Consider the following 13,769-nt stretch of genomic DNA (forward strand, 5'->3'; position numbering starts at 1 on the left):
CGAAAGTACTCTCATAACTAATGAACAATAAATTACTGCACAAACTTACAACATTTAAACAACAAACAAAAAATGTATGTACATGATTATCCTCATACGTATTGAATGATTAGAATATCCATAATTAATTCCTAATAAGGGGATCTACTCGCTGTCTGCAGGAATATATCATTCTGATGCTCACTCTGTGTAACGGGGCTGCTCGCCACAAACCAGGAAGGGACCACAGGGCAGAGGTGGGGATACTGAAACACTGACCTGGAGGGGGGGTCAGGAGGTGGGGAGGGTCAGGAGGTGGGGGAGGGGGGGTCAGTTGGTGGGGGGGAGAGTAAGGAGGTGGGGGAGTGGGGGTCAAGAGCCGGGGAAGGGAGGGGCAGGAGCCGAGGGGGGGGACAGGAGCTGGGGGACAGGGGATCAGGAGGCAGGGGTCAGGAAGAGGGGTAGGGGGTCAGAAGGCAAGGGAGGAGGGGCAGGAGGCAGGGGAGGTCAGGAGGCGGGTCAGGAGGTGGGGCATCAGGTGGAGTAGGGGGTCAGGAGGCGGGGAGGGGGTCAGGAGCCAGGGAAGCTGGGGTCAGGAGGTGGGGGAGGGGGATCAGTTGTAGGGGGTTAGAACATTAAAGTGACCGTGGTATAATACACATTAATTGAGCCGTGGGATCATTACACAGAAAAGGTTTTATTGCAAATAATTGTGACAGCCGTGGTGTGGCACAAACATGCCGTATTAGCCGTGGCACTCTCGGTGGCTGCTTGGCACAGAGCCTTACATAGGAATGATCATAGTACAGCATAGGAAGTGGGTGGGATGCCACTGAATGGGGAGAGGGTAATTAGAAGCTTCCCCCCTCCTCTCGAGACAGTAAAGCATCTCTCAGGGGCTGCTGCTGCTGCTGCTGAATACAGGGTTGAGTTGCTGAGTCACCCTAATGAAAGTCGTTCTGCGGCTCAGCTCCTTCAGTTTGGCGGCTCCCACGTAGGTGCAGGTGGAGCGGATCCCCCCCAGGATGTCTCGGATGGTATGTTCCACGTCCCCTCGGAAAGGGACTTCCACAGTCTTTCCCTCCGAGGCCCTGAGGAAAGGACAGAGGAGTGATGGGAGGGGGGAGTCAAAGGGGGTGTGCTCAACTGGGCTACCTCCCCCAAGTGATAAGGTCCCATCCCTTATGTATGTATATTTTTATAGCACACCTTGCTTTGCAATTACTAGAGAGTATAATAATACGGATGGGAGAAATGTGACATTTCACATTTACAATCTAACGGCCATGTGGGTAGACGAACAAGAACAGTAGGAACAGGTGAGTTTCCAGACGTGTTTTGAAGTTGCAGAGAAGGTGCTTGGTGGACATCGACATTGAGGGAGCCCCAGAGGTAGGGAGCAGCTGTGGAAGGGTTGGTAGACGTGCGAGCTGGGTGGTAAAGAGGAGACAGGCCAGAGCAGAGCGTAGAGAGCGAGTGGTGGCATAGTGAGAATGAAAGCTGGGAGTGATTCTTGGGAACTAATAACCCCCTGGGACTAGTTTTCTCTCTCTCCGTTACCCTGTTTTAAGGGGAGACTCTATTTCTCCAATAAGGTTTAAAGAACTAATTAATTTGTTTTAAACAATGTTCATGTATATATCTTCCCCTTTATACACTGTATCTTATGCTGTGGTTGATGCTTTTTATCTCTCATGTAGATTCTCCTGGCAGCCATTATGTGTTTCACATAGGAATCGGTTTGCTTTATATACAGTATATTAACAATTATGTATTATGTCATATCTGTGATTGCTTTTTATCTTATTGTAGCCGTTTGTATATTTGTTCTGTTGATTTCAGTATTATAAGTGTTTTTTGTAGTTTATTATTGTTCGTAAACTGTATTTTTAGTGGTAGCTGATTGGTTAGAATTGAACCAAACATAGCCGTACTAGTATTTTGACCTATCATACACTACTATACCCCTGAGGAAGTGACGTAAAATGAAACGCGTAGGGTCGGAGGTGAAGGCTATCTCGGAGAGGCTGTTTTCCATGTGTCAAGCTTGGTGCATATTTCCACTTACTGTGCTAGTGCCTGCTTTCCCCGACGAGCGCATCCGGTGTTTGAGACACACTACGGAGTGCATTGGCGGTATTGGGACGTATATCTGCCGACGTCCCTCACTGACTGGTAGCTGTGTGCAACCGTTGGATTTACTCGCTTATCTGCTGTGTTGTAAGTAGGATTCTGGTTTTACCACCAGATCTTCATCAACAAGCCGTAGCATTGTATGGAACTTTGTTGTTCTTTTATATAGATTTTTAATAAACTAGGTTAACTGTTTATACAGCTTGTGCTTGTTTCTATGTTATATGTTGTGTTTGTGTGTGTTGTTGGTTTGTCCTCGTTAGTGTTTGAGGTGTGTTGGCTTTTATTAGCAGTATACACTATGATTTTTCTGTCTGTTTGATTTCACATTCACGTGACGTCATCCACGGAGCTCCCAAGCAGGTCCAGGTGCACGGGATTGGATTACCTTACAAGGACTTCATGCCATCCATTTACTAGCACATCTGGACATTTGTTGTACTTTTCTCTCAAGGCGCCGGTCTGCATCTGTTTTCTGTATCACTTTTCGGTCAGTGTTTCCAGGCAGCCTTAGCTCGCTTATATGAGTATTCTCTGCACTCTTGTATTATTAGAGTACACTTAACAATATTGTTTATTAAGCTTAAGCGCTTTCTCCAAGCACCTTCTCTCCTTTTGAGAAATGAAAGCTGAGATATAAGAAGGGGTAGGGGAGTGGAGAGCCTTGTGTTGTAGTAAATGCAGAGTTTAATAGGGAGCCAGCAGTGTGGAAAGCTGCTAAGCAAGGAGGCTAGTGAGGGAACATTTGCAGTAGTCCAGATGGGATAGAATGAGGGCATGCATGAACACTGGAGTAGTAGAGAAAGAGAAAAATAGTTGTATATCAGCCAATGTTATGAGAAAGCAGCAAAAAAAATACTTGGGGAACTGGGTGGATTGTAGTGTTATTGACTGTGATGGTAAATTGTAATGTGGGGCTTGATCTAGGTGGGATTAGAAGCAGCTCAGTCTTTGATATATTGAGTTTGAGGCGTCTAGCTTCCATGGAAGATCAGAGGTCTGTGACACGGAGACCTGGGTCTGTACTATAGATCGGAGGCTTGTGGTGCATAGATGCAGTCGTGTCATCTGCATACAGGTGATACTTTAAGCCAAAAATAAGGTCAACAAGCGTGAGTGAGTGTTGGGAGAGAAATGAGCTGTCCCAGTACCGAGCCTGGGGGTGCACCAACACAAAGATCAACAGAGGAAGAAGAGGAGCTTTCACTAGATACACCTAAAGGAGCATTGAGGCAGGTAGCAAGAAAACCACTGGCTGTGTAATTACCGGTACTCAGCCACGCCCCCCGCGTGCTTCTGCATTGCGGTCTCTGAGCTCATCCCGTAAAACAGTTTATATTTCTTCCCGTTCTTCTCTATTGTTTCTCCTCCGGATTCCGTGTGGCCAGAGAGCATTCCTCCCAGCATCACAAAGTCTGCGCCGGCCCCTGCAACAAGACCCCCGTCACGTCACACAGCAACTAGGACCACCTGCCCACGATGTAACAACCAGCAGGAACACACCCACTCCCCCTTAAGGTCAGAGCAGGGACCGCCCGCCCCCCCCCCCCTCCCAATGTCACCAGCAGAAAAACCCTCCCAGCAACAGCATGGACCTCCCTATCAAATGTCACAGTGACAGCATGGACCCCCCATTCAGATGTCACAGTGACAGCATGGACCCCCCCTATCAGATGTCACATTGCCAGCATGGACCCACCTATCAGATGTCACAGTGACAGCATGGACCCCCCTATCAGATGTCATAGAGTCAGCATGGACCCCCCTATCAGATGTCACAGAGACAGCATGGACCCCCCTTTCGGATGTCAGATTGCCAGCATGGAACCCCCTATCAGATGTCACAGTGACAGCATGGACCCCCTGTCGGATGTCACATTGCCAGCATGGACCCCCTTGCCAGATGTAACAGTGCCAGCATGGACCCCCCCGTCGAACTTCACAGTGCCAGCATGGACCCCCCTGACAGATGTCACAGTGACAGCATGGACCTCCGACCATCTGAGTGTGGTTGTGATGTACTGTAGGAAACTTACCAAAAGCTTTGGCCACGTCCCCCGGGCAGCTGCACCCCCCGTCCTGAGAGCAGACAGGAAAACATGTCACCTTCCAGCCAATGCTACATCCTCTCCCCTCAGAGCCTTCCAACCAAGCCCTGGCTCCGCCTCCGATTCTCACTTCTAATCCTGTACCACACATGTGCACAGATAGTGTACACACACACCGGGCAAATCCAAATCATGGACACTGTTTAACTGTAAATGTCACAGGAAATACACACGGTTTCGTTCTCCAGAATACCATATTATTTAAAATCTGTCTCAATGGCGCAGATACTCATACAGTACAAAGCGCGCAGATACACATACAGATAATGTATATGTACACAAACACACACTTTTATATATAAATAAATATAGAACGACAATTTAAAAATAAAAAAAAACAAGTATCCTGACGTTTCGGTCCCTGAAGCGACCATCTTCAGTGGTGTTTTATGGATTGAATAAACACATTTTTCTTTAACATTTGTGAGTACCGACCGGTATTGAGTGTACCTTCCAATGGCGTAATCAAATGTAATCCAGTAGCATTAGGTAAAGTAGCACACTCCCAATCTGAACGGTTAATATTGGCATGTAAGGAATAAAGGTCCTTCAGCCTAATAATGTCTCTGTTCTGTGATTACATCGCTTCTTCCGACCCCAGGGGGGTACTGCCTGGCGTGCTGGATACCCTCCGTCCGGGCGTCAGAGTTGCTGGCGCTGGTTCTGATGTCACCGCCGGATCGACAGCGTCTCTGCCAAGCCTGCGTTGGCTGCTTCAGCCGACGTGTTTCATGGGGCTCCTCCTACTTCCTCAGGGGTATGCAGCGCAGCCAGACCGCAAGGCAGTAGTACCCCCGGGGTCGAAGGAAGCGACTTGCTCACAGAAGAGATGCACTATCAGGCTGCAGGACCTTTATACCTTACATGCACATTTTTAACAATTCAAATTGTGAGTGTGCAACTTCACCTTAGGTTACTTGATTACATTTCATTACGCCTTTGGAACACACCTCTGATGAAGTTACAAGCGTGGTGATGAAACGCGTAGGGTCATCACCTTTGTGAGTTCACTGCACATTATCTATCTTTGGAACGCTAAGCTTCCCATGAAAGGACAAGGTCAGTTTCTCCATCCACAAGTACACTACAGATAGCCTCTAACACAGGGGTGCACAAACTGGGGGGCGCAAGATTTTTCTGGTGGGGCACGGGCGGTTGCAGAGGCCCGCACTCTTTCCCAGGGCATTAAAATTAAATGCCGGGGGATCGCGTGAGGCCTCTGGAACCTAACTTACCTTGCTTCAGCCGGCGTCTGAAAGCGTCTCCATGGCAAGGCGGAGTCAAATGACGCCAGGGGGTCATGCGGCATGACGTCACACGCACGTTGCCATAGCAACGCAGTGTCAAATGACTCGGCGGGTCACGTGACCCCGCGCGTCATTTGACGCCGCACTGAGTGAAGGGGGGTGGGGCGCCAGCACCGGGGGAGAAGAGGCAGGGGGGAGCAGGAGCAAAAGTTTGCGCACCCCTGCTCTAACCAACACATGTACCGGGGTTACTGACAAGCGAGAGGTGGAATTTACTCTAAGGAGAGATAAAACCTCAGAGGGGGACGCAAGGATCTGCCACTTCCTCAGACTGATGTACGGTATATCAGCACATTTATCGTGGATGCATTATGAGAGAACATCTACCTTATTTGACACTTTCTATTAAAACATTTTACCCTATGGAGCCTGATAGGAAAAAGACTAGGGCGCTCCAATGGGACTCACAATAAGCGTGTGGTGGGCCGAAGCGATGTATAAAATGAATAAATGTATAAAAACAATACTGGCCCAGTGATGAATAAAGCAGCTCAACCCAGAGAGGCTCGTCCCACGGTCCTCGAATGGTATATGGAAAAGAAATAGGGGAGTGAAAGGGAAACACAATCAGGAATACAACACTTAGGAATGCAAGCTGGAATCAACCCCAAACAGCTGAATAGCTAAAGTGGAACATGCAAAGCTGCCAACACAGTAATGCTGGGGTGGGACATGCAATCTAAAAGCACTGACGTGTGGATGCACAGGGGTGGGTGCCAGGTAAACAACACTGCATGCCCCAGTGTGCTGTGATGTCAACACTGTGATGGGAAAAAAAGGTAATAAATATCTATATAAACTCACACGGCAATGTGTGTCTGTTCATATAAAGGTGTCTGTAACCCAGGATCTGGTAGCCTCGTCTCTCTGTATACTGGGACCCTCGTGGTGTGGCAGGCACCCATAGGAATGCAAGATGTCCAGGTATTGCAATTAAAACACAGGATTTATTACACACAAAATAAATGCTACAACGCACTCACATATAAAACAGACGTCGGTGCTCCTTTCTGCTTCATGCTAAAAGCTCCTCCGCCTACCGCGTCCGGTGTGCAGAGCTGGAGAATAGTGGTGATGGAGTCCTACGGAAGCCTGCTGGAGTCCAAAGAGTGAACTTTGCCCGAACAACGCGTTTCGTATCTCGCGATACTTTGTCAGGTTCGGCAATTTAGCGTGAACCAGCCCGGAGCAGAAAGGAGCACCGACGTCTGTTTTATATGTGAGTGCGTTATAGCATTTATTTTGTGTGTAATAAATCCTGTGTTTTAATTGCAATACCTGGACATCTTGCATTCCTATGGGTGCCTGACACACCACGAGGGTCCCAGTATACAGAGAGACGAGACTACCAGATCCTGGGTTACAGACACCTTTATATGAACAGACACGCATGGCCGTGTGAGTTTATATAGATATTTATTACCTTTTTTTCCCATCACAGTGTTGACATCACAGCACACTGGGGCAGTGTTGTTTACCTGGCACCCACCCCTGTGCATCCACACGTCAGTGCTTTTAGATTGCATGTCCCACCCCAGCATTACTGTGTTGGCAGCTTTGCATGTTCCACTCCAGCTATTCAGCTGTTTAGGATTGATTCCAGCTTGCATTCCTAAGTGTTGTATTCCTGATTTATTTCTGATTGTGTTTCCCTTGCGCTCCCCTATTTCTTTTCTATACACTATGGAGCCGTGCACTTATCTTTGAGATACATATATATGCACACACACATACCACAGCACGGTTGAGAGAACACCACGAAAACTGCCACGGAGCTCCCCATAGGAAACGTGGATGGCGGTAGAAGAAATGGCTGCCACCCACAGGACTTGGTATACAATGTAGAAAGTTTATTAAATCAATGTTTCGGTCCTGTACTGGCCCTTTGTCACGATAACCACTACCGACACCATAGATACCCTTGGTTGTGAAGCAGTCGTCCTGCTGCAGACTAAGTAACGTGATACGCCGGGAAAGAATATAGGTTCCCTTCGATTACTGCCACTACAATCACGTGAAAGATTGCACACTGAGCACGAATGTAAATGTTAGGGTATACAAATGCAATGAGGTATAAAGTTATAGAACGTGTATATACGGAGTAAGAAGTAACCATATTTATAGTACAAAAAGATGCAGATCAGATGCATCATGCACAGAAAATTACAATGTGCTTATTGGTATAGGGTAAGGAAGGAACTATAGGGTGTAATATATAGTAGAGGCAGTCGGATGCAGGGATGGTAGAGTTGTGTGAATTGTGTAAGCTTGCAGTCCTGATATCTGTATACATGAGAGGGCAGCATACTTACACCATCTGATTAAAGAGGTTGAAGAGAGTGAATGTGCGTGAGAGAGAGCATGTGAGTGAGAGAGAATGTGTGAGAGAGAATGTGTGTGAGAGTGAGAGAGAATGTGTGTGAGTGAGAGAAAGTGTGTGAGAGAAAATGTGTGAGTGAGAATGTGTGTGAGAGAGAATGTGTGACAGAAAATGTGTGAGTGAGAGAATGTGAGCGAGAGAGAATGTGTGAGAGAATGTGTGAGTGAGAGAGAATGTGTGTGAGTGAAAAAATGTGTGTAAGAGTGAGAGAGAATGTGTGAGTGAGAGAATGTGTGAATGAGAGAATGTGTGTGAATGAGAAAATGTGTGTAAGAGTGAGAGAGAATGTGTGAGTTAGAGAATGTGTGTGAGAGAGAATGTGTGAGTGAGAGAGAATGGGAGCGAGAGAGAATGTGTCAGAGAAAATGTGAGTGAGAGAGAATGTGTGTGAGTGAGAAAATGTGTGTAAGAGTGAGAGAGAATGTGTGAGTGAGAGAATGTGTGAATGAGAGAGAATGTGTGAGTGAGAATGGGTGAGAAAATATGTGTGAGTGAGAATGTGTGAGTGAGAATGTGTGAGTGAGAGAGAATGTGTGAGTGAGAGAGAATGTGTGAGTGAGAGGGAATGTGTGAGTGAGAGAGAATATGTGTAAGAGAATGTGTGAGTGAGAGAGAATGTGTAAGTGAGAGAGAATGTGTGAGTGAGAATGTGTGAGTGAGAGAATGTGTGAGAGTGTGATTGAGAGTATGAGTGAGTGCATGTGTGAGTGAGAGAGCACACGAGTGAGAGCGATCTAAAGCGGCCACTTAAGATCTTTCTATGGATAGATAAATGTTTAATCCGCACTCCGAGTGAATCAATTGGGTCGTAGAGCAATGACAAGTCATGCTCCCCGTGACCAGAACCGCAGCAGAACATGGCGGCAGTTGGTACTCACAACGGTAAGATGCAGAGGTGGGAGATCTGGTGAGATGCGGATTGAGAAGTACTTGAGGAAACCGCTCCTGCCGCACTCAGGATTGCCATAGTACTGCGCTTGACTGGATTTATTGATGCAGAGGGATGTTACAGTAACAGAAGTACAACGTTTCGGGATAACCCTTCGTCAGGTGCAGTATCAGTGGTAATAGTGTACACACAACTCTAGTAAACACCCTAAAAGTGACTGTGAAGCTCTTCCCTTTTAAATAAGAACAGCACCAAACATATTCATGACGTGAGTTAGTCACTTAGCAGATCTGCCGGGGTCTTGTTCAACCTGCTCTGTTGCATTTTGCAACCTATCTTGTGCATAACAGGTATGTAGACAAGACTAAGGTTGGTAAAGTTCATATATGTGATTGCCACAATAACACGTATGGTATACGGCGTTCAGAACCTGTCCAGCCTTTTTCTGCTTTCCTCACTGTTAGAACGTTTATTAGCAGAGGTCCACCTTAGTATCGGAGTTTGGAAAAGTAATTTTTCTAGTCCAGGGTTGAAGTGTCTCTAAGTGGCCACAGAGATATATCTATATAGATATTGATATCTATCATCATCATCTTCAGCCCTTGTCCGTCCACTGTTCGATGAAGCCTCCACAATGATCTTCCAGGTACTGCGGTTACACCCTCTCTTCCCCATGTTGCTCCAACAAATTTTCTGATTTTGAGTCCCATCTTTGTCCAACGATGGTCATTTCTTCATGCGATATGTCTGGTCCACCGCCATTTTTATTTTTTCGACTTGTTTGGTTTAGAACCCATTCATTCTTTTTCCTGTCTCTTTGGGTAATACCCAGCATGCATCTCTCCACACTTCTCCGCGTTGTCTGAGGCTTCTGAATTATCTTTGCATTTTGGGTCTAATTTCCCATCCGTACGTGAGCACGGGCAGGATATACTGGTCAAAAACTTTCCTTGAGGCACAGTGGAAAGTTCCCACGTAAGATGGTCTTGCTACTTCCAAATGCTCTTTGCCACCTTCATTCTCCTATTGACTTTATTACCAAGGTTCCCATCCATTGTTATTTACCGCCCAAGGTTAGACAGTCTACAACTTCTATTCATTTCAATATTTGCAGAGTTGACATATTTGTTAAACATCATCACTATGATCTGGCCGAGATTCATATGGAGGCCACTTTCTTACCCGGCTCGGCAAGTTCTCCGATTTGTTGATGGAGGTCTTTTGGACTTTGACAAAAATAACAATGTAATCTGCAAATCGTAGGTGACTCAAGTATTCGCTGTTGAATTGGGAGGGGGGGGGGGGAGAATGAATGTGTTGAACAATTCTTTGTGTTGCAGTGACAAGCTTTGGTGACTCATTGCGATTCATACAGCAGCCACTTTCTTACTCGCTTTGGCAAGGACTCTGATTTGTTGCTGGAGATCTTCGGGGCCGGTGGCAAAAATAACAATTGAAAGGGTGACGCTCGGGGAGTGCAGATCATTTAGAAGATATAAAAAGAAATGCATACATAGTGTAACAATTTTAATGTCCAGGGGGTACTGATGTGGTATCAATATTAAGTGGACAATGCTACTACTCACATGGCCATGTGAGCACGGAGTGCCTTGAAAGGTATCTTTAAGGACATCCCTTGGATCACCGCTGTTACCCCAGGATCTTGCAGTCAAGGGGTAAGTGACTGGCAGGTATGTATTCCTCCCCACGAGTGTGGCAGATGGTAACCCGCAGAAAGGTATATTGCACAGAGAGATGGATGAGTGTAAAAATATATTGATATAACAAAGATATAAGCAATCAAGCACTCGCATGCAGTGATGAAAAGCTCCGACAGAAAAATGTCTCGTGATCACGGGACCTGAGGAAGCATAGTTGTATGCGAAACGCATTGACTGGGAACGTGCTCATTTAGACTCCTGACAGCCACCGTAGCCAGTGTATGCGCTCGAGATCAGCTGTCTTTGCAAACCTGCTAGCCGGACGCAGCCATCTGAGGGTCGCTGAGCTGCCACGCTGTGGACGTTTATCTGTCGGAGCTTTTCATCACTGCATGCGAGTGCTTGATTGCTTTAATCTGTGTTATATAAAAATATTTTGACTCATCCATCTCTCTGTGCAATACACCTTTCTGTGGGTTACCATCTGCCACACTCGTGGGGAGGAATACACACCTGCCATTCACTTACCCCTTCACTGCAAGATCCTGGGGTAACAGCGGTGATCCGAGGGATGTCCTTAAAGATACCTTTCAAGGCACTCCGTGCTCACATGGCCATGTGAGTAGTAGCATTGTCCACTTAATATTGATACCACATCATTACTCCCTGGACTTTAAAATTGTTACACTATGTATACATTTCTTTTTATATCTTCTATATGATCTGCACTCCCGAGCGTCACCCTTTGAACTCTCAGGAGATCTAAGGAGGATCCTATTGGGTCGAGCAGCATTTCTATCAGTGTTTTGTATTATTACATTGGAGTTATTTTATTTCCCGCTATTCATCACTTTATTATAGAGCGCCTAGGTATTTTTTCTGCTCGCAAAAATAACAATGTCAGCTGCAGGTCGGAGGCGACTCAAATATTCACCCATGATTTCGATTCCTTTTTATTACCAATCCAATGTCTTGAACAATTATCCGCATTGCACTGACACGGCGTCTCCCTGCCGCACTCCCTTACTGATCCTGGTGACACGGCGTCTCCCTGCCGCACTCCCTTACTGATCCTGGTGACACGGCGTCTCCCTGCCGCACTCCCTTACTGATCCTGGTGACACGGTGTCTCCCTGCCGCACTCCCTTACTGATCCTGGTGACACGGCGTCTCCCTGCCACACTCCCTTACTGATCCTGGTGACACGGCGTCTCCCTGCCGCACTCCCTTACTGATCCTGGTGATACGGTGCCTCCCTACCGCACTGCCTTACTGATCCTGGTGACACGGTGTCTCCCTGCCGCACTCCCTTACTGATCCTGGTGACACGGCGTCTCCCTGCCACACTCCCTTACTGATCCTGGTGACACGGCGTCTCCCTGCCGCACTCCCTTACTGATCCTGGTGACACGGTGTCTCCCTGCCGCACTCCCTTACTGATCCTGGCGACAGTGTCTCTTTGCCGCACTCCCTTAGTGACCCTGGTGACACGGTGTCTCCCTGCCGCACTCCCTTAGTGACCCTGGTGACACGGTGTCTCCTTGCCGCACTCCCTTGCTGATCCTGGTGACACGGTGTCTCCTTGCCGCACTCCCTTACTGATCCTGGTGACAGTGTCTCCCTGCCACACTCCCTTACTGATCCTGGTGACACGGTGTCTCCTTGCCGCACTCCCTTGCTGATCCTGGTGACACGGTGTCTCCTTGCCGCACTCCCTTACTGATCCTGGTGACAGTGTCTCCCTGCCACACTCCCTTGCTGATCCTGGTGATACGGTGTCTCCCTGCCGCACTCCCTCGCTGATCCTGGTGACACAGTGTCTCCCTGCCGCACTCCCTTACTGATCCTGGTGACACGGTGTCTCCCTGCCGCACTCCCTTACTGATCCTGGTGACACGGCGTCTCCCTGCCGCACTCCCTTACTGATCCTGGTGACACGGCATCTCCCTGCCGCACTCCCTTACTGATCCTGGTGACATGGCGTCTCCCTGCCGCACTCCCTTACTGATCCTGGTGACACGGTGTCTCCCTGCCGCACTCCCTTACTGATCCTGGTGACACGGCATCTCCCTGCCGCACTCCCTTACTGATCCTGGTGACATGGCGTCTCCCTGCCGCACTCCCTTACTGATCCTGGTGACATGGTGTCTCCCTGCCGCACTCCCTTACTGATCCTGGTGACACGGTGTCCCCCTGCCGCACTCCCTCGCTGATCCTGGTGACACGGTGTCTCCCTGCCGCACTCCCTTACTGATCCTGGTGACACGGTGTCTCCCTGCCGCACTTCCTTACTGATCCTGGTGATACGGTGTCTCCCTGCCGCACTCCCTTGCTGATCCTGGTGACATTGTCTCTCCCTGCCGCACTCCCTTACTGATCCTGGTGACACGGTGTCTCCCTACCGCACTCCCTTGCTGATCCTGGTGACAGTGTCTCCCTGCCGCTCTCCCTTGCTGATCCTGGTGACACGGTGGCTCCCTGCCGCACTCCCTTGCTGATCCTGGTGACAGTGTCTCCCTGCCGCACTCCCTTGCTGATCCTGGTGACACGGTGTCTCCCTGCCGCACTCCCTTGCTGATCCTGGTGACAGTGTCTCCCTGCCGTACTCCCTTACTGATCCTGGTGACACAGTGTCTCCCTGCCGCGCTCCCTTACTGATCCTGGTGACAGTGTCTCCCTGCCGCACTCCCTTACTGATCCTGGTGACACAGTGTCTCCCTTCCGCACTCCCTTGCTGATCCTGGTGACAGTGTCTCCCTGCCGCACTCCCTTGCTGATCCTGGTGACACGGTGGCTCCCTGCCGCACTCCCTTGCTGATCCTGGTGACACGGTGTCTCCCTGCCGCACTCCCTTGCTGATCCTGGTGACAGTGTCTCCCTGTCACACTCCCAAACTGATCCTGGTGACACGGTGTCTCCCTGCCGCACTTCCTTACTGATCCTGGTGATACGGTGTCTCCCTGCCGCACTCCCTTACAGATCCTGGTGACACGGTGTCTTCCTGCCGCACTCCCTTACTGATCCTGGTGATACGGTGTCTCCCTGCCGCACTCCCTTACAGATCCTGGTGACACGGTGTCTCCCTGCCGCACTCCCTTACAGATCCTGGTGACACGGTGTCTCCCTGCCGCACTCCCTTACTGATCCTGGTGACAGTGTCTCCCTGTCACACTCCCATACTGATCCTGGTGACACGGTGTCTCCCTGCCGCACTTCCTTACTGATCCTGGTGATACGGTGTCTCCCTGCCGCACTCCCTTGCTGATCCTGGTGACATTGTCTCTCCCTGCCGCACTCCCTTACTGATCCTGG

General features: G+C 48.8%; 1 protein-coding gene across 1 annotated transcript in view; it reads right to left on the minus strand.

Annotated features, from left to right (window-relative positions):
• Positions 1-656: 656 nt before the first annotated feature.
• GMPR2 (guanosine monophosphate reductase 2) overlaps positions 657-13,769 on the minus strand; it is a 62,015-nt gene continuing 48,902 nt past the window's right edge. Inside the window, exons 7-9 of the mRNA XM_075569038.1 lie at positions 4,149-4,191; positions 3,380-3,539; positions 657-1,070 (exon numbers count right to left, since the gene is read on the minus strand). Coding sequence (XP_075425153.1) covers positions 872-1,070; positions 3,380-3,539; positions 4,149-4,191 — 402 coding nt within the window. The 3' untranslated portion in view covers positions 657-871. The remainder of the gene's footprint in view (positions 1,071-3,379; positions 3,540-4,148; positions 4,192-13,769) is intronic.

The sequence above is a fragment of the Ascaphus truei genome, chromosome 13 (genome assembly GCF_040206685.1).
Source record: "Ascaphus truei isolate aAscTru1 chromosome 13, aAscTru1.hap1, whole genome shotgun sequence".
Classification (NCBI taxonomy): Eukaryota; Metazoa; Chordata; class Amphibia; order Anura; family Ascaphidae; genus Ascaphus; species Ascaphus truei.